The following is a 20,118-nucleotide window of genomic DNA, read 5'->3' on the forward strand; positions in this document are numbered from 1 at the left end:
TGGCTTCCCCAGAACAAGTGATCCATGGAAGAGAGCAAGGAGAAAGCTGTGATGTCTTTTATGACCTAGTCTCAGAAGTGACATACTTTGAATTCTGACATGTTCAATTTGTGAGAAGCGAGTCACAAATTCTATTCCACATTCTAGGGGGTGGGAAACTAAGTTCCACCTCTTGAAGGAAGGAGTATCAGATAATTTGTGGACATATTTAAAAACCACTACAAGGTCCTGGCACCAAGATATTTGCGAACCATTTCCTTGTGGCATGTTCTTTGGGAAGTTTTTGTCTTTCTGGGAAAACAAAATTAGGCTATTTCTCTAGGCTCTCTTTAGCCCTTGACTGTCCTTTGTCCATTGTTCACCATTGCTTTCACTCTTTGCCCAAACCGCCTGAGGAATTAACCTGTCATTGATCTTTAACTGGTAGAAACCCCTTGCATATTGGTCTGAAGTGAATAATATATATACTATTATATATTAATTATTTATAAATAATATAAAAATAAAATACCAATTATAAGTGTAATTTACTTATAAATATATTATATACTTATATAATATATATTGCTTTGTTCAACTCAGCAGAAATTTAGGAAACACCTATCATGTGCCAGAATATATAGTGGGCACTGAAAATCAAGACACAATCTCTGCTCTCCAAATCAGTCTAATGTGGAAATGACTTAAACACAAATAATTCCACAACAGTTTTGTAAGTGCAAAAGAATGTCCAGATTTGATAGAAGCAGCCTACCAGGAAAGAGAGAACCTCTCTGCCCACAGAGTGATGGTGAAGGCTTCATGGAGGAGATAGTTTCTGAATTTGTAATAGAATCACATGAAGAACTTTTACAAAGTAAATACCAACCCAGTCCCATTTTGTGATTACCCTGGCAACCTGGCCACATTTGTGAGTAAGTAGGAGGTTCATCAAAGCCCTGCTGCCCTGGCTTTTGACTTGGGCCCAATGGAGGAACCAAGGTGGACTCTGTGGGTGTTGATACCTCCAGGGAAAGAAAAAATTGATAAATGGGTTCTTGACTGGGCACCCAGGTTTGGCACTTTGTTTAGATTAATTTTTTTGAACTTGTTGCTAACACCCAAAGAAAAGAAAGGATAGTAAGAAAAATTCCAAAGCCTATAGACTTGAGTAAGTGATAGTCAGGCAGGGCTCCTTTGGATGTTGGGAACATGAACCTGCCCCATTATGTTTCTCATCTTTTTTTGAGAAATGAAGCATTAGAATCTGAGGTGGAGCCATTCTTTCTGAATTCTCTGGCAGAAAAAGAAAACAAAACAGCAGGAGAGTGGCTGATTTAACTCCCTCAGATAGGCATTGTAAACCCTCTTAGGGAGAGGAGAGAATTGGGGATTGAGATTATCTCTTGTTAAATGCACTGTCCACTGCAATCTGATGTTATTAGGAGGCCTTGTTTTGGCAGAGTGTTAGTACCTCTGTAAATTTCTCAATATGTTCTGCACAGCATTTCACGCTGTCTAGAAAAATGTATATGTTTCCAGCACCCCTCACATCCATGCCCAAGCTCCATCCTCTGTGGTAACAAATATGATAATTGGAAAGGAACCTTATTGTAGCATTCAGTCTTTGGAGGTTGTGAGCAAGCTGTCTGAATCTGATTATGAGTTGAAAACCCCGTTGCCTTATTAAAATAACACACACAAAGAAATGCAGAACTCCTTTGGTAGCATTCAGAAGTCAATCTGTTTGTTTTGTCTGCCCCCAACTGGGTAGTTTGCAACACACAACTAATCTTAGAAATAGCTTAGTTCAATTTAAAGGTGATCTGATACTCAACTAGTGGCCTATGTATGGGACTCAGTGTCCTATAAATATTGAAAATATCTGTTTAAATCTGACATCAGATTTAAAACAGTGAGGGTAGGACAAGATGCACAAGTAGTACAATCAGAATAGAAGAAATGAGATTTTCATAGTCCTTTTCAGGTCTAATATTTTCAGCACATCTCAGATGTCAGCCTTTCCCCTCCTTTGCCCTCTTGAACATATCTTTCACCACTTATGATACTGTTTACCATGTCATTTGTGTATACCCCATAAAGTTTGGTAGAATTTATGAATAGCTTTCCCTTTTCCATACCTAAAATCTATAGTTGAATAGTCCATCCTGCATCTATATACCAAGCTTCTGGCTCAACTACTAACCTGTGAGAAAGTCAGAGTCCCTCCACCCTTGTGAAATTACATCTATGTATTCCATCTTTCCCCTTCCCCTCTGATTTGGTCTATAGGGCCAGTGGATTAGGTGACACTAGTAAATGACCTAGAAAGAAAAGAACAAAAGCTGATCTCAGCTCCCTGGTCCAAAATCAATGCTGACTCCCACTCCCTCTCAGACTGCTGCTCTGATTTGACTAGGCAGCTTTGTAAGTTCATTGGTGCCTTCCACCCTCTGAACAAAACAAAGTATGTCCTGAGTGAATCGGTGAGTTTCAGGTCTGGTAAAAGTCATTCTACCCTAAATTGGACTCCGCTGCTTTCAACATTTGTCAACACCATCTATATGCGAAGCATTGTGTAAGGATTAGGCTCTGATAAGTAGGAGGAGCTCCTAGCCTAATTAGGCAGACAGACACACAAGTAAATGCTTTTCATACTTTGGGAGTGAGTGCCAAAACAGAGCTATGTATAAAGAGGTGGCAGCATCATAGATGGGGAAGTTAGCAGCTCTCCTGTGATAGTCAAGAAAGGCCTTTTGGAAAAGGTAATTCTTGAGCTGGGCCTTGAAGAAATAGAAATTTAACAGATGGGGGAGAGAAAAGAAGGTGTTCCCAGCAAAGGAATCGGTGTAAGAAAAAGTATGGGCTAGTCTCTCTGGAATGGTAGAAAATTATAGTTTGGGGTCAGACTGTGAAAGGTTTTCTGTAGCAGAATTAAGCATAATCCTGCATCATTCCAATTATAATTATTTTAGTTTATGTGCTTTTCTGTGTTTTCAATTTTTTTAAAAAAAGAATAATGAGCTCATATCACTTTATATTAAGAAGAAAAGAACATTGGGGTGGCCAGTTAGCTCAGTTGGTTAGAGCATGGTGTAATAACACCAAGGTTTCTGGTTCGATCCCTGCATGGGCCACTGTGAGCTGCGCCCTCCTTAAAAATAAATAAATAAATAATAAAAATAAAGGCAATACTTATGTTTACTTCTAAAAAAAAAAAAGAAGAAGAAGAACCTTAATGACAACGGAGAAAAGTTAAGGATCTGCAGTAGGGGATGAAAGGCTGTTTTTACTTTCAGTAGTTTCCAATTAGTGCTGCTTTGATGCCTGCCCAAGCAAATCATTGCAGGAAAGCAAAGGGAATCCCCTCCCCCATAATCCAAGAAAGGGACTCTCCTCTTGAGGATAGTGAGAGCCCTCTAGGGAACATCATGCACACCCAGCTGCAATATTTCAAAATGGCTCATGTATGCAAAGGGGCCCCATCCTTTAGTTCCACATTTAACACATTGAATGGAAACCTCTATGAAGAGATTCTTTTCCTGAACAGACTGCTGTAGGCAAGTATTTGGTTTGTCCTAAGTGAAAGCCATAGGCTCCACTATTTATATGTCAAATGGTATGTTTGGCATGTATTAGAATAAAGTGGAATTGGAATCAAAGAACATTCCCTTCAATCAAATTGTTTTTCCCATCCCAGGCAACTAATTGTCCAAACTTTCTATCCCTTTTTCTCTAGAGACAATTCAGTTGAACACACTGCTTTAGTTCATAGGTGGAGATTCTTTTATGGTCTGTCATGGGCTACTAACACAAAGAAAAGAAATCTGGACTGAGTCATATATGGATAATTAATATGTCACTTAATTTAGTTTCAGCTATCTTTCTTTAAAGAGAGAAATAGAAATATTCAACTCACCCCCTTTTAAAATTGTAATCACGGGAACAGAAAGCTTTACTTAAAACAAGATAAAAATAAAATATACTTAATTCCCATGCCAGAACAAATTTAGGAAGGAATGACAAAGAAGAGGAGAAATGAGAGAGGCCCAGAAAACTCGGTAGGAGGTAAACTACTCCTGTCACACTCTACTGCTTTCAGGCTGTGGTGTCAGAGCACATTATCACCTGTTGTCACTCTCTTTTGAAAAGCTCATTTTAGAAAGTCTGTCTTCTACCCTGTAAAATAGTATTCTGAATTTGTTTTCAAAAATCAAATTTTCTTTTGGAAACCAAAGTTTATTTTCTCACAATTTTTAGAAGATTTTGCATGAAGGAATGGCCTGCACTGTAACGTTGCTCTTGGGGACTCAAAAGCATTGGCCAGTGTGCTACATGTGCTAGAGCCCTGCTCTTTGTTCTTCCAAAGGTGGGCGCTGGGAATTACTTGAGAGCTGGCTGCAATGCAGGGTCTCAGCTCCCTCTCCCCACACAAGCACGCAGGATATGGTGAGGCCAAAAAGGAACACCCACAGAGCCACAGACAGGGGAGTCATACCACTGTATTCTCGATGGCGGCTGGCTGAGACACAAAAGCAGACATCCGCCAGTACCCCAACGAGGGGTCTTCCTGTACCCCAGTCTCTCTGGCGGCCAGGCAAGACACAGGAAGTAGGATCCACACGATCCGCAATCTACCATCTGCACTTGCTAACTGCACTTGTTAGCCGCAATCCGCCGTCTGCTTCTCTGCCAACCGACCAACCCCCTAGTGTAGCCACGGCAGTTATATTAGTGGCTAATGGCTAACCGGTAACAGCTGATGGCCACCCAGCCACAGCAGATGGCCATCTGATTACAGCTGATGGCCATCTAATAACCAAGCCAGCACCTTTCCATGTGAGGCCGAGAGCCTGGAGACTGCTCTCTGGGACTCTGTCCCCACACTGGCATTTATTTCATTTTTCTGAGGTTCTTTTCTAATCAAATCAATCTTGGATTATAAGTGAGTTCTAATGGGAATAATATACACCAAGAACCAAAAAAGACTCAGTGTACAAACCTATCAAGCAGAAAAGGTTTTAGATAAAGAAACATAAAACTTTATTGGAGAGAAAAGTCTAGAAGGAAATCTATCTAAATATTAACAGTGATTGTCTCTGGCTGGTAGGACTATGAATAAGGTTTTTTCCTTTCTATATTTTCTAAATATAGAAAATATTTAAGGAGCATATATTTCTTTTACAGTGAGAAAGAAAACCAACACACTTCGTTTTTAAAAATGAAGGGAAAAGTAGATTTTAACCACTGTTGAATAGCTCTTGCAGTGCTGAAGTTGCAGCTCATACAAATTTCTCTTCTCACCCTTTACCCATGCCTTTATTTCATGCCCATCCAAACCTGGCTCTTTCCCAGCTCTTCTGACTGTCTCCTTCCATTGTTCAAGGGACATCCCTCCCCTAGTAGACAGCCTCTCTTTCCCTGAGACATGTCACCTCTTCTCTACCCTTTTTGGTGGGTTATATCTCAATAACAGCTTTACTGAAATATAATCCACATACCATACAATTCACCCATTTTAAGTATACAATTCAACTGTTTTTAGTGTATTCACAGAGTCATGCAATCATCACAATAAAGTTTAGAACATTTTCATCACCTCAAGAGGAAATCCTATAACCTTTAGCTGTCATTCCCCAACCTTCATCCCCCCAGCCCTAAGCAACCACTAATCTACTTTCTGTCTCTCTAGAATTGCCTATTCTGGACATTTCACATGAATGGAATCATATAATGTGTGGTCATTCATGACTGGCTTCTTTTACTTAGCATAATGTTTTCAAGTTTCACCCATGTTGTAACGTGTATCGATACTTTTTTTGTTTTTAAGGTTGAATAATATTTCATTACATAGAATATGTATTTGTTTATCCATTTATCAGTTGATGAACATCTCTCTTGTTCCAGTTTTTGGCTGTAGTAAATAGTACTGCTATGAGCATACATGTACATTTATTTATTTTAGTTCTTATTTTTAATTATTTGGGATATATATACCTAACGGAATTGCTGGGTCATATGGTAACTCTATGCTTACCTTTCACCATCGAACTGTTTTCCACAATAGCTGTACCATTTTGCAGTCCCACCAGCAATGTATGAGGGTTCCAGTTTCTACCTTTTTAAACTTGACTTCATCTTGGCCTTCGACATGTGATGCTCCTTCCAATTCTTAGACACAATTCCCTGTGAAGGCTACTACCACCTTCCTACCAGGCAAAGACCATTTTAACTGCTATGCCAGATTAGTTCAGTGGTTTACACAGTCCAATAGATAGCTACTCTTTGGGAAAGAATCTCAGGAAAAATATTTTGGAAGAGAACATGGTTGTACTTTTTAATACCCATCTCAAAAGATGAAGGATTTATTTATCTTGTACACATAAAGTTATCTGGAACTTGAAAAAAATCTTAATTATTTTTCATGCATAAATTCATCTGAAATATACTATATATACACAGGGTGCAAAAAAATGTATACACATTTAAAGACAGGAAAACTATAATAAAATTGTAATACTCAATATATAGCGATAACAAAAGATGAATACAAGTCACGTTTGACTTCTGCAATTACAAGAGGTGCTCACAGTGTCCATCAGAGTCCAGACACTTCTGATTACGGCAAACTACTGCTTGAGCATAGATAACAGCTCTTAAAATGTGTATACATTTTTGGTACCCCCTGTATAGTATATTTCTATGATACAGGCTCATAATAATGGTAACCCAAATGGCTCACATTGTGGGAGGGTTACTCTGTGCCAGATACTATGCGAAACACTTTACATGCATTTGTCTCATTTAATCTTCACAGCGACTGATCATTAGCTTCATTTTACAGGTAAGGAAACCAAGGCTCAGAGAAGTTTAGAATTTGCCTAAGGTTTTACTGCCAAGTGAGGGAGTAGTTGGCATTTGAAACTCATGTGGGTCTGACTCCAAAATCAGTGCTCTTAGCTGCTACTCCAAACAGGTTTTAAGGGGCTGTTCTGAGAATCCAACCACCATCTAGCATGGTTGCTAAATGAACTGTGTTCTAAATTGAAACTAATGAAATCAGAAAAATGTCTTCAAAATACAGCCTCTTCCTAGGTACATCTTGTATGTCCTGTGACAGTAATGAGTACCCTGTAAAGTAGGATGGCCTTTTATTTCCCCAGGTAACCTTGTTTAAGTTTCAAAGAGGTTCCCAAGTTCTAGAACATGATGACCCAGACTGTGTTCACATTATTCACATTCTTTGTGGTTTTTGACTTTTATCTTGACCTCACCAAGTAATATCCTTTCAGGTCTTATGTTTATTGCAGCCCCTCACCCCCTTGACATTTAGATAGACTCTCTGAATCCTCTCCAATTTTTTGATGATCTTTATGACCGGGTAAGAAAACATCAAGAGTTGGGAGGCTGGGAGAAGTTCAGCGTGTTTTGGGTTGTTTTCTTTTAACTTCTAGGGAAGTCAAATTGGAAGGCTTTGCTATGAGTTCAATTTTTCTTGCTATGTAGTATGTTGGTGAGAGAGAGTTTGGAAGTAGGAAGAGGCTTAAGGGAAACACATTCATTAAAGAGAGGGGCTATCGTTTCTTATAGACTAATAGCCATATTCCATTTCCTCATGGAGTAGGGAATTACTCAGCCTTAGCCTTTAGAATTTCAGTTTCCACTCTTGGGAACTGTATTATTACCTTGTAAAACAGGGTATCTCTCCTATTAGCGTTAATTGAACCCATCTTTTTCTTCTGTGAGAAACCATAACATTGACTTTTATTTTCTGAGCCCTGTGTTAAGCCTCTTCACTTTGGAGATTGATGGAACTCAGCCACTAGGAGTAGGCTATGAGGGGGTTTGAGCATAGTAGGAAGCAACTGTTGGGTATCAGGAGTTATACGTGTCTCAGTAACCTCTCTTGAGTTGTTCTATCCCCCTGGCTTTACTGTGACCCAAGCCTTTGTGAAGATGTGCTGAGTATTGTAAGCTCTTTCTTTCTCTTTTAAATCATTAGTTGAAATGAATTGTTTTATGGTAATCAAATGGAAAATGACATTAAATGCAAGAAAATAATTTCCATCAGTATTCCTCTTTGGGCTAGATCTGAGAACAACCCCCAGAAGGCATTTCTGGGCTCAGGACTTCCACCAGTGTCCAAATGAGATTCAGATCTCTGGCTCCTCCAGAGGCCTATGCATCAGGCCAATCCATTCTAAGCCTGGAGACCATATTGAGTAATTACTCCACTGCCAGCAAATTCCCTGAGCAGAGTCTCCAAAAACCTCGTAAAGACTTAAGATAGTCAGGGATATGAACAACTCTTTAACTTCCTTTCTACCAGGAACATTGCTTTAGAAAACAAAGAGTATTTTATTTTTGTTTACTACTGGACACCTATTACATAGATGTTTTAGTATTTCTTTATAAGCATATTCACTTCTCTCCAGTCTTTAGCGTTTTATTTTGTGTGTCTATGTACAGCTAGAACAAGATAATAGGCAGGAAGTTTGGATGGGTACTTAATGTGTGTGTGTGTGTGTGTGTGTGTGTGTGCTTGCATATATAATACGATAGCATGCTCTCTCTGTCTCTGTGTGCGTGTGTGGCTGACACACACACACACACACACACACACACACACACACTTATATATAGCAGAAAAGCCAAAGCAAATAAAATATAGTAGGATCTACTCCCTCCTCCCATAGGAACCACAATGTGCAAAGAAACCTTCCTCCTCTAGCAGTTTCTCTGACTACATTGTCAGGAGAATTTCATGGAGCTTATACTGCTCTGAGTGTCCTGCAATTCTGATCTGCAACTATTAGCAAGAGCCTACATGGAAAGGGGGCATCTCTAGGGTAATAGCATTGTAAATTACAATGAATGCACTCAATTACACTCAGAAACCAAAAGATATGTAGCGCTCCAGTGTGCCTTGTAATCAGCACCTTTGAGAATGTAGGTAACAGCATTCTGAACAAAAAATGGAAACTGAACATGTTAGAAAATGAATGTTGGAATTAAATCTTCCTTCTGATAGGAACAATACCTTATATGGCAGGCAACTTTTTTCTTTCTTTTCTTTTCTTTCTTTCTTTTTTTTTTTTTTTTTTTTTTTTTTTTTTTTGTTGGGGACATGATGTTCATTCTTTATTCATTTTTTTTCTCAAATTTACTTTTATATACATGGAATCACATAGTATTTAGTCTTTTCTGCCTGACTTCTTTTACTCGTGATGATGCCTATGAAATTAATCTATGCTGTTGCATGTGTCATTAGTTAATTCGTTTTCATTACTTTCTTTTTTTTTTTCAATTAAAGTTTATTGGGGTGACAATTGTTAGTAAAGTTACGTAGATTTCAGGAGTACAGTTCTGTATTACATCATCTAGAAATCCCATTGTGGGCTCACCACCCAGAGTCAGTTCTCCTTCCATCACCATATATTTGATCCCCCTTACCCTCATCTCCCACCCTCACTCCCCTTACCCTCTGGTAACCACTAAACTATTGTCTGTGTCTATGAGTTCTTGTTTATCTTTTGTTTGTCTTGTTCTTTTGTTGTTTTCGGTTCATATACCACATATCAGTGAAATCATATGGTTCTCTGCTTTTTCTGTCTGACTTATTTCGCTTAGCATTATATTCTCAAGATCCATCCAAGTTGTCACAAATGGTCCTATTTCATCTTTTCTTACCTCCGAATAGTATCCCATTGTGTATATATACCACAACTTCTTTATCCATTCATCTATCGAAGGACATTTTGGTTGTTTCCATGTCTTGGCCACCGTAAATAAAGCTGCAATGAACATTGGAGCACACGTGTCTTTATGGATAAATGTTTTCAGATTTTTTTGGTAGATACCTAGGAGTGGGATTGCTGGGTCATACGGTAATTCTATTTTTAATTTTTTGAGGAACCTCCACACTGCCTTCCATAGTGGCTGCACCAATCTGCATTCCCACCAACAGTGTATGAGGGTTCCTTTTTCTCCACAGCCTCTCCAACACTTGTTACTATTTGTCTTGTTGATGATAGCCATTCTGATTGGGGTGAGGTGATATCTCATTGTGGTTTTTATTTTCATTTTTCTGATGATTAGTGATGTTGAGCATTTTTTCATATGTCTATTTGCCATTTGTATGTCCTCTTTGGAGAAATGTCTCTTCAGGTCGTCTGCCCATTTTTCAATTGGGTTGTTTGTTTTTTTGTTGTTGAGTTTCATGAGTTCCTTGTATATTTTGGATATTAGCCCCTTATCGGAGGCACTGTTTGCAAAAATCTTCTCCCATTCAGTTGGTTGCCTCTTTATTTTGTCGATGGTTTCTTTTGCTGTGCAGAAGCTTTTAAGGGCAGGCAACTTTTTTCTAATATCATTTTATTGATTTTTAAAAAAAAACTAAATTGTGGCATGGTAGTGAAGAATGTCTTTAAAAATCATTTATTGCTCTAATCAGCCTGGTAGAGCCTTTCTGTCATGCTGATAAGGAAATTAAATTTTTCTCATACTGGGTTTACTTGCCTCTTATGCACAGATGTTTTCTTTTTCTTTCAGGGAACTAATTCAGAAGTTGAAATCTTTCATCAGCTTCTATAGTGCTTTGCCTGGCTACATCTGCAGCCATAGCCCTGTGGCTGAAAACGACACTCTTTGCTGGAATGGACAAGAACTCGTGGAAAGGTAATGTTCTTTGAATGATAAATATAGCAATATTTGAGGAATAATCATCATATATTTATGTCACCTTTCTGCCTTTGTTAATTTCGCAAGAAAAATTCTAGGACAAATATACACGTGAGCATCTGTGACATGCCAGATGCTGTCTATAACTCATAGCCCTCAGAATTTACAAACTTTGAAGCACGTAGAGAATGATGTATTCAGGAGGATTCTACAAAATATGCAGCAACTCTTTTTTGTCTTTGGTTTCTTCAATCTCCTCATTATATGAGTCCTTGTTTATTGATTTATTTGAATAAATCATATTCATACTAATAGTGATCATTTATTGAGAGTTAACTCCATATTAAGCACCACACTAATGCTTATCTGTATTAACTCTCTTTATCCTTACACCAATCCTATGAAATAGATACTGTCATTTTTTCCCCGTTTTTAGAGATAAAGGTAAAGGAAAGAAGAAGGGGGAAGGATAGAGGAGAACTGTTTCACTGAGCAATTTTACTGAAATATTTGATCATTTGAGTGTTTGTTGGTATAATCTGTGTTAACATTCATCATGTATGAAGAATTTGCTCATTGCTAGAAAGGAAATAATATATTCATTTATTCAGCAAATGTTTACTGAGCACCTTCTCAGTGCCAGTCATCTTGAAGTAAACAGGCAAAATTTCCTGTCCTCCCAGAAATTTCATTCTAGTTGGTTAATGATATTCTTAACTGTTGCTTTGCATGTGTAAGGAGTAGCTTGCAATTAAGGAATTAAATCAGGAAGGTAGAATGCTTAGGAAACCACATGGAGTTGATGAACATGCTTTCAAAAATGTTTGTACAAGTGGTAGCATGTTTTAGAGGAAAATACAGAAAAGACCTAAACTCGAGTGCTGAATCTTTTTTTTTTTTTAATTAAAATGTATTGGGGTGACAATGGTTAGTAAAGTTACGTAAGTTTCAAGTGTACATTTCTATCATACATCATCTATATATCACATTGTGTGTTCACTACCCAGAGTCAGTTCTCCTTCCATCAACATATATTTGACCCCCTTTACCCTCTTCAACTATTCTTCCTCCCCGCTTACCCTCTGGTAACCATGTACCACTGTCAGTGTCTATAAATTTTTGTTTCTTTATTTGTGAGTGCTGAATCTTTCACGGATTAGTTGCTTAACCGAGGACAACTGACTTAACCTCTCTGGGCCTTGGTTTCTCCGTCTAAAAAATGGTGTGGTTGGATTAGAGCCCCTCTGGCTCTGACAATATGTGTGTTTTTTTCCTTATTGATTTATTCATTCATTCTTACCTTCCACATTTGTGTTTTGAGATACTATATGTTAGGCATCAAGCTAGGTGCTAGGGATATGAGGGTAAACAAAACAGGAAGTTACCTACTTTGAGGAGCTTACATTTGAGGTCAAACCAATATCAAGACATAGGTTAACAAATCATGATTTATTATGAAATTAATTAGCAATGTAATGCAGTGGTCAGAGGAAGGCTTTGGAGACAGCTGAACTTGGGTTTTCATCTCAGTTCTGCTACTTACTGTGTGTGGCCTTGGGTGAGTCACTTAGCTTAGAACGTCTCACAGTTCTTCTCTGTAAAGGAAGGGCATCTCACAGGGTTATTGTAACTATTATGTGAGGTTATAACTCTAAAGGCCCTAACAGACTGGTACATATTGGGAGCTCAATTCATGTTACTTCTTTTCTTTCTCCAATCCCCCTCCACCCCTCCTCTTCCCAATACAAAGTAAAACACTCTTGTTTCTTAACTCACTAGCTGTTTTACTGACCTAGGACAATGGAACAAGGTGCTAATGAGACTGAGGTGGCATGCCATGGCTGGATGAGGCACTGAACTTGCATGGAGATTGACTTCCCTCTAGCAAATGTGACTCAGGGTGGAAGGATTAGTGGCCCCATGCAGCCCACTCCACTCTGGAGAAATAATGTGTCTTTATCATCCTAAAAGCTCATCAGGTACTGAGTAGAATCATGAAAATGTACCTATTATGACATATTTTTTAAGTTGTCAGAGAAAAGCAGTTGATATTTGGTTTTATAAAAAGCAGATGCTTTAAAACAGGTATAAAGAATATAATATTTAAAAGGAAAATGCTCACAGGCCAAATATGTTCTTGCATGAACTTGATGAGAAACCATCCCAGTGACTTACCCACTGGTAAGTTAATATGGTGAAAAATGAATACTTCCTGAATACTAATTTGTTTTAAGCAGCATATCTTCTAACCACAGTCTCTTACTGAAAAAGAAATTTTAGTTTGCAATACATTTAATCAATGTAATCGATCATTCACTTATTTACTATTTAACCAATATCTGAGCACCTGCTATCAGTCAGCACTAATACTGGTTTCTTCATTGTTGTGATTATTTGGAGCAACTGTTGTAACCAACTGGATATATCTTCTGATATAGCAGATGATCCAGTTTTAGTTCATTCCAAAGAATTTCTTCCCAGGCCTACGTCTTTTGAATTAGTGGGATTCCCTTTGTGATTCAGTCCTAAGCTGGTCTTGATTCTCCTCTACCATGTTGCTGGGCTGGAAGGGCCTGGATCCAGATGTCAGCTCCAGAATATTTCTGTTATCGTCTGGCTTGCAGTTCTACATAGCCACTCCTGTCAATTATGAATCAGTATTCATTTTGCATTTTCTCAGGATGACTCTGGGACTCTCAGTGGAGTACATGGGTCAGCTGGCATTACAGAATAAACTCCTTGAGATCTGCAGGGGCAAATTGTAGTGAAGGTGACTCCTCTCTTGCCTATGCAATCTTGATTCCCATTTCACCCAAGAAATCACACACACACACACACGCACACACATACACACACACACACACACACACACACACTGAATTCTCCCTTATTTCCACTGATCAGACAAGTCCTCCAATGTTTATAATGCCTCTCTAGGATTTCTGTGCTTAATTGGAAAGGCAGAAGCAGAAACATACAAAGCAATTATTTTAGTTCTTCAAGAGTTTTGTTCTTGTCTCGAAACCTAGATGTTGCAGAAAAATAGGGTAAGGAGACTATTTTTCTCTCTATTCTGCTGGGTTGGAAGAATAGACAGTGGCATATCAATAAGTAAAACTTATTGACAGAGAAACTTTAACACTCAATTTCTAATATTTGCAAAATAATTTTTAAGAAAAGAGATGAACAAAATGGCTTATTCACCCCCTATCTTCCAGGAAAGGTAGGGGGGAATAGTTGATTCTCTTTTTATAATGTAATTATTTTAAGAACGCTACATTTTGAGGACTTAGGAGTGGGGGGAGAGACCTATTTCTAGCACTACCAAGTCTTTCATTAGTTTACATAGCAAAATGGAAAGATCTTCAGAATCTTCAATTTGGTGATAAAGGAATTAAGTGGAGAAAAGACCTATAGGCTGGAGTGTATACATATTCAGACACACATACACATGCACAGCTCATTCCAATCACATCAGGACAGGCCAGTGATATGCAACAATTGCTATGTATATAGCTCCCAAGCTCTCATGCTAAAATAGGTTGTTAATTATTTGTTGTTTGGGTTTTGTTTGGTTGGTTTTTGTTCTTGTGGTGCTGTTTTAGATTTATGTGGTAGCTTTTCTCCAGAGGGCTGCAGGCAGTGTACATGTGTCGTTCAGGAGACCCTGCTTGCTGCACCATTTGTCATGCAGGGTGTCGTGCGGGGCGGCCTGCGGGGTCTCTGCTCCCCCTCCCCACATAAGAACGCAGGATATGGTGAGGCCAAAAAGGAACACCCACGGAGCTATAGATAGGGGAGTCATATCTCTATACTCTCGCTGGCGGCTGGGTTGGAGACACAGGAAACAGGAGCCACGCAGTTCTCAACCCTCACTGCACCGCTTGCAGGCTCAGCCATCATCTTCTTGCTAGCCCCCATTTTCTGCTAGCGTAGCCACAGCAGTTATATTAGTGGCCAATGGCTCACTGGTTACAGCTGACGGCCAACTAGCCACAGCTGATGGCCATTTGATCACAGTCGATGGCCATTTACTACCTGAGCCAGCACCTTTCTATGTGAGGCCTAGAGCCTCGAAACTGCTTTTTGGGGTTCTGTCCCCACAACATGCAACTTTAAATATGGGATAGCCAATGAAAGCACCAGTGGGGAAGCAAATACATAAAATAAAATACGGGGCCAAGAGGAAGGAGGCACAGGAAGGAAAGTAAACAATGGAGAATGGAAATCATATTCAATGGCGTTGAGTCAGGTGCTAAAGTCATTTGATTCCGAGCCTGTTTAGGCGCAAGGCAGACTAAAATTATGCTGAAACCAAGGCTCAGTAGCCCTTCTTAGCTGCCCCTGTCATGACAGTTTGCAGGTTAGAAACTGAGGTACAGTCTTCAACATCCCAGCTCTTTCTTCTTGTAGATCGTTCTTCCTTTGCCCCTATCCTGCAGGAAGCCCTGCTTATGAAAGGCTGGGAGGAGAAACAGAGTATTTGTTTTATCACTATCATCACAGTTCTTGGTCTCCCTCAGACATTTTTGGACTTCATTTCATTTCATTTTCCTGAAAGCAGAAACATGACACTTCATTCTTTCTGATTTGGGGACCTGCTATGTTGGCCCGAGAGTATGCCCTAGATGAAAAGTTATGAAATATAATACTGCTCTTTAGTATGGCAGTTTATGTATTCTGCCTTACTTTGGGTAAGTCAAGATTGTTCATAGACAGGCTTTGAAGGAAAAATGGATAATGTAGAAAATAACTTAATTTGATATAGCATGAAATACTTATGGCAGCTAAAGATTTTTTTCCAATCCTGGTAAGGTAAGACAGATAAGTTTTGTGTGTACCCCCCATGTAATAATCCCTCCAAGGGCTTAGAGTAGCATATTTTTCATAATACATTTATATCAAAATTAGTCTTTAGTGACAGCTATTTTTCAGGACCTACTCTATGGCAATGCAGTGACATTTATCCCTTAAGATTATGGTGTCACATATAGTACCTCTACCTTCAGAACTCAGTAAAGAAAATCCAGCTCATCCTACTGACAGAGCTTAATATGGCGTGCCACATTTAGAATGGGCTGTACTTGTAAACTGTCATGTCTGAAGTAGCAGGAGGGGACATTTTCATGGCTTATCATTGACATCTGTAGCCACTTGTTGAAGGCCGGATAAGTTATTACTTTAAGCAGATTGTGCTCTATTAGTACTTATGCCAGCCCCACCTGTGCTCAATGGGATCATTTTGTTACCGTGTTTCCCTGAAAATAAGACCAGGTCTTATATTAATTTTTGCTCCAAATGACGCATTAGGGCTTATGTTCAGGGCATGTCATCCTGAAAAATCATGCTAGGGCTTATTTTCCGGTTAGGTCTTATTTTCGGGGAAACACGGTATGTGAAGAGCATTTGGGGGCCTCCAAGGCAGTCCCCAGCATAGCCGTATCCTCAACAAATAAATATCATTTCACAATTTCTTCTTCAAAATGTGATTCTGGAGAGGTAAGTCCTATCTCTTCTTGGTACCACTGCTCCATGCACCAGAGCTCTTCTAGTTTAGCTGGGAAGGCTTAGGAGATGGGTCCATGAAGAACTGTAACTGCTTTTAAGAAATTATTAATGTAACATGCTAGAGCTCCTATGCCCTTTAAATATTATTGCCTCCTTCAAAGCAGGTGATTTGGTAGGTCACAGACTGATTCCACTGATGCTGCCAGTCCTCAAAACATTTATCTCCATGTTCTTTGGGAGAAGCCTCGAGGGCACATGGCCAGTCCCTGCAGCCTGCAAGTTGTTGGCTCTCAGCCACTTGATCATCAGTGGTGTAGGCTGAGGATTATAGTGAGAAAACCCTGAGAGGTTAGGAAACCTGAGCCAGGTGATTGGTGCATACTGGGAAGAGAACAGTCTTTAGAATGATATAGATGGAGATTGTAATTCTGGTTCAGACACTTACTGTGTGCTTTGGGCAGGTCATTTAACATCAAATTCTGTTACCTTATGTGTAAGATGCGGATAATACGTACTATACAGGGCTGCTGTGAAGATGTGCTCTGTCACGTCGGCACTGCATACATGATAGCTGTTGTTGCTGCTATCACATCATTATTGTGTGGTTGAATAGGCCGGGTGAGTGTCCAGAGCAGGGGTGAGGCAGTGCAGTCCATTCTGCCTGTAAAGGTAAACTGGAGTTTATGGAAATATCTGTTGTTCTTTGGGAACCAAACTGTTGAATGGGGCAGTTGACCAAGCGGGTTCATACCATTTGGGGTCCATTTGGGGTTAGAGGATGAAATAATGGGGCTGTATATTTCCCGTGACACTTAAAACTTGCTTTAAATGGGGTTTCCAAAGAGGAGTTCCAGAAATATAATATTTTTAATAATGCCATGGATGGACACAGCACGGTTTGGGCTGTATACACAACACAGTTTTGGTAGACTATGAAACTGAAATCTGTCCTTACTTTATATTCACACCTGAGAACATATAAGGTAGGTGGAGAATTGATTGAAGCAAGGCTTCCGGACAGAACAAGTCTCCTGACCTTTTCCTAATAAGATGAGTGGTACCTTTAGTGATACCAGTGTCACTTTATCAGAATGCCTCTGATCTCCACAAAGAACACATTCGAAACATTTCCATCTAATTACTGTGACACGGAAGAGTTATTTCTGGTACTTGGTCACTGAGCATCAAAGAAAACAGACTCGAGACTTGGAGTTTGAGGGGCAGGAAGAGGTCTATTAAGGAAGCCTCTGTCTTGGGGGCCTCCTGCCATCGTCCTGATCTTAGGTCCTTCCCGCTCCTTTGGTGCTGTGACCGTTATGGTTGTAATGGTGGTTTCTCTCCCCTGTGGGCCATAGGAAATGACCAGCAGGTGCCACTTCTTTACTGACACTGGTCGCAGTTCATCCCCCAGCCTATGAGCTTTTGGGGGCTCCTTTGAAAAAAACTCAGCTCTCCCATTTTTTGCCCTTTCTTCCTATACTTAAGCAATTGCAAAATATTGCTTGAGTTTCTCAGATTATTTTTGCTGATAGAAATATAACCAAGGAATTGGGGGTTAACAAAAAGCACACAGAGGCAAATTTCAAAATTACCTGGCAATCATAAGAAGCATCAGAGTAGAGGGTTTCAGCACACAACTTTAGAGTCAGCAAACCTGGGTTTGGATTTCTGCTGCAGGACATATTAGCTTTCTCTTCTCTGAGCCCCAGTTTCTCCATATGTACAGTGGAGTCAATCATTTCCCCCTTAACAGATTGTTGAGAGGATTCAGGAAGATTGTGAAATGCAGGGTACAGTACAGTGCCTGGAACACAGTAGGTCCTCCAGAAATGGTAGCTATGATTGCTTTTACTCAATAAAACAAACCTAGAAAAAAATGGCCATTGTAGTTCTTTGCTGGAAGATAAATGGAGTTAGGCCTGAGTTTTAGCTCCCTTCAATAATCCGTGTCTTAATTCTTCAGAAACACAGCTTCATCTACTCCCTCTCATTTTTATCTTATTTCCTCTCTCTTCTGCAAAAACATCAAAGTCCCCATCCCTGGTCCTGGTTGGTGCAAATGCTGGGGTGGGCATTTGGGTCTACTAGGGATCAAGTGAGAGTTGTTTGCATCTAAAGCAGGGGTGTCCAAACTGCGGCCCGCGGGCCAACTGTGGCCCGCAATCCATTTTTAATTGGCCTGCAGCAAATTCCAACAATATATTTAGTTTCCTTAAATAAACCAGGTGAGGCAATACGTACTTCACCTCGAGTGAGTGGCCCTCGAGTGAGTGGCCCGGCTGTTTGTGTATTTTACCGCCTATGGCCTGTGGTGAAAAACATTGAAAAAAGTTTAGACACCCCTGATCTGAAGGTATGTACTGGCTGGCCTCCCTCCCTTCATTATCTTGTTTTATAACAAAGACAGTGTCAACAGTTCCTACTAGGACTTCTTTACAGTGATTGACCTAGGCAGTCTTGAAATTACTTACACTGGAAAGCAGGATCGGTCTAGTTGCAGGTCAGATCTAGTTGCCCTATGCTCTAAAGTCCTTTCTGTCACCGTTGGGTTAGCCTTTGTGCAAAAGGAGGAAGAGATCATTAAAATCAGTCATGATTTCCCAATTTCTCAAGCCAATGGATTTTATTCTTTTACTTGAGTCTGGCTTTCATCCTTGGGTTTGTCACCTTTATAATGAAGTTTCATTTTCCTGTGAAGGAAAACTTATTTCAGTTTGTAGCTCCTGGGTCACAGGAGCTTCCCTTTATTTTTTTATTTATTTATTTTTTTTGTTCCCTCATATTTTACTGATCCACATGTTAGATAGATTTTAAACCACCTTGGTTTGAGCCACTCATTTGCCCCTTTCGTCCAACTTCTTACTTTGGGGAACAGCTTCAGGCTCAGAGCTGGGATGGGTCCCTGTTAACAGGAGCCAGAGTAAGCCATCCTCACCCGAGGTTGGGGTACACCAGCGTTGTGTTGGAGGGACATATAGGGGTTGTGCTACACAAGAGCTCAGGCTGAAAAGCTAATTCAAAATACTATTAGGGAGGACTAAAACAAGGACCATGCTAGAAGGGGCCAGAAAAATAGCTGTTGGGCTGGCTTGCCCCTACTTATCCTTAACTCAGTGGGATCTCTTCTGAGGAGCTTGAATCCTCCTGCTCCATGCCCTAGTCTGGGTTAAGGACACCTCAGCATGTAGGTGTCCCTCTGGCATATCCCCAGTTACCCTGTATTTACAAGTCTGTCTCTGTTCTTCCACTAGTTCCTTCAAGGCAAGTACTGTGTCTTGCATCTGTATTTCTCATTGTTAGTTTGTCTGGCAGAGAGTAGACTCTCCATACATGTTTATTAAATTCAATGGATGAGCCGACAAACATACTTGTTGGTAACAAACCTGAGTACCAGCTCTAGCTTCCCCATGGTATGTCTGTGTACCTTTGGGCAGGTTACTTAAACTCTCTGTGTTTTGTTTTCTCCTTCTGTGAAATGGGGAAATTAACACCTCCCCTGCCTACCTCATAGGGTAGTGAGACTTCAATAAGAAAACGCATATGAAATATCGTTGAAAATTACAAAGCACCCTCCATTTATTATGTGTTAATGTAGAAAAGTAGATCGGATATGGAGGGAATTGCACCCTGAGTAAATGGAACTACATGTTGACTAATTAACACAGCATTCCTGAGTTGTCTCGATAAACACAGACCCTTTAGCAGCTTTCTGAGTATCTCTGTACATCTCTCCAGAAATATTACTTTTTAATTTTTTTTTTCCTTAAGCAGATCCACCTGTCCCCACAAATTCTATTTTTAAAAAACTTGGTCCATAGTGCTGAATAAACCAATTGGCCCCGGATAAGGAAATAACTTTGAGGGATTGGGAGCATCAATTTAAATTAATGAAAAATCTGAGTGACAGCATTTTAAAATAAATGCAGTTTTATTACTTTTAAACACATATAA

The 20,118-nt window shown here is 39.7% G+C and overlaps 1 protein-coding gene across 1 annotated transcript in view; it reads left to right on the forward strand.

The window, feature by feature from the left end:
* Positions 1–20,118, forward strand: part of GPC3 (glypican 3) — a 441,123-nt gene that overhangs the window by 299,275 nt on the left and 121,730 nt on the right. Inside the window, exon 5 of the mRNA XM_033119596.1 lies at positions 10,531–10,656. Within this exon, the coding sequence (XP_032975487.1) occupies positions 10,531–10,656 (126 nt within the window). The remainder of the gene's footprint in view (positions 1–10,530; positions 10,657–20,118) is intronic.

The sequence above is a fragment of the Rhinolophus ferrumequinum genome, chromosome X (assembly GCF_004115265.2).
Source record: "Rhinolophus ferrumequinum isolate MPI-CBG mRhiFer1 chromosome X, mRhiFer1_v1.p, whole genome shotgun sequence".
Lineage (NCBI taxonomy): Eukaryota > Metazoa > Chordata > Mammalia > Chiroptera > Rhinolophidae > Rhinolophus > Rhinolophus ferrumequinum.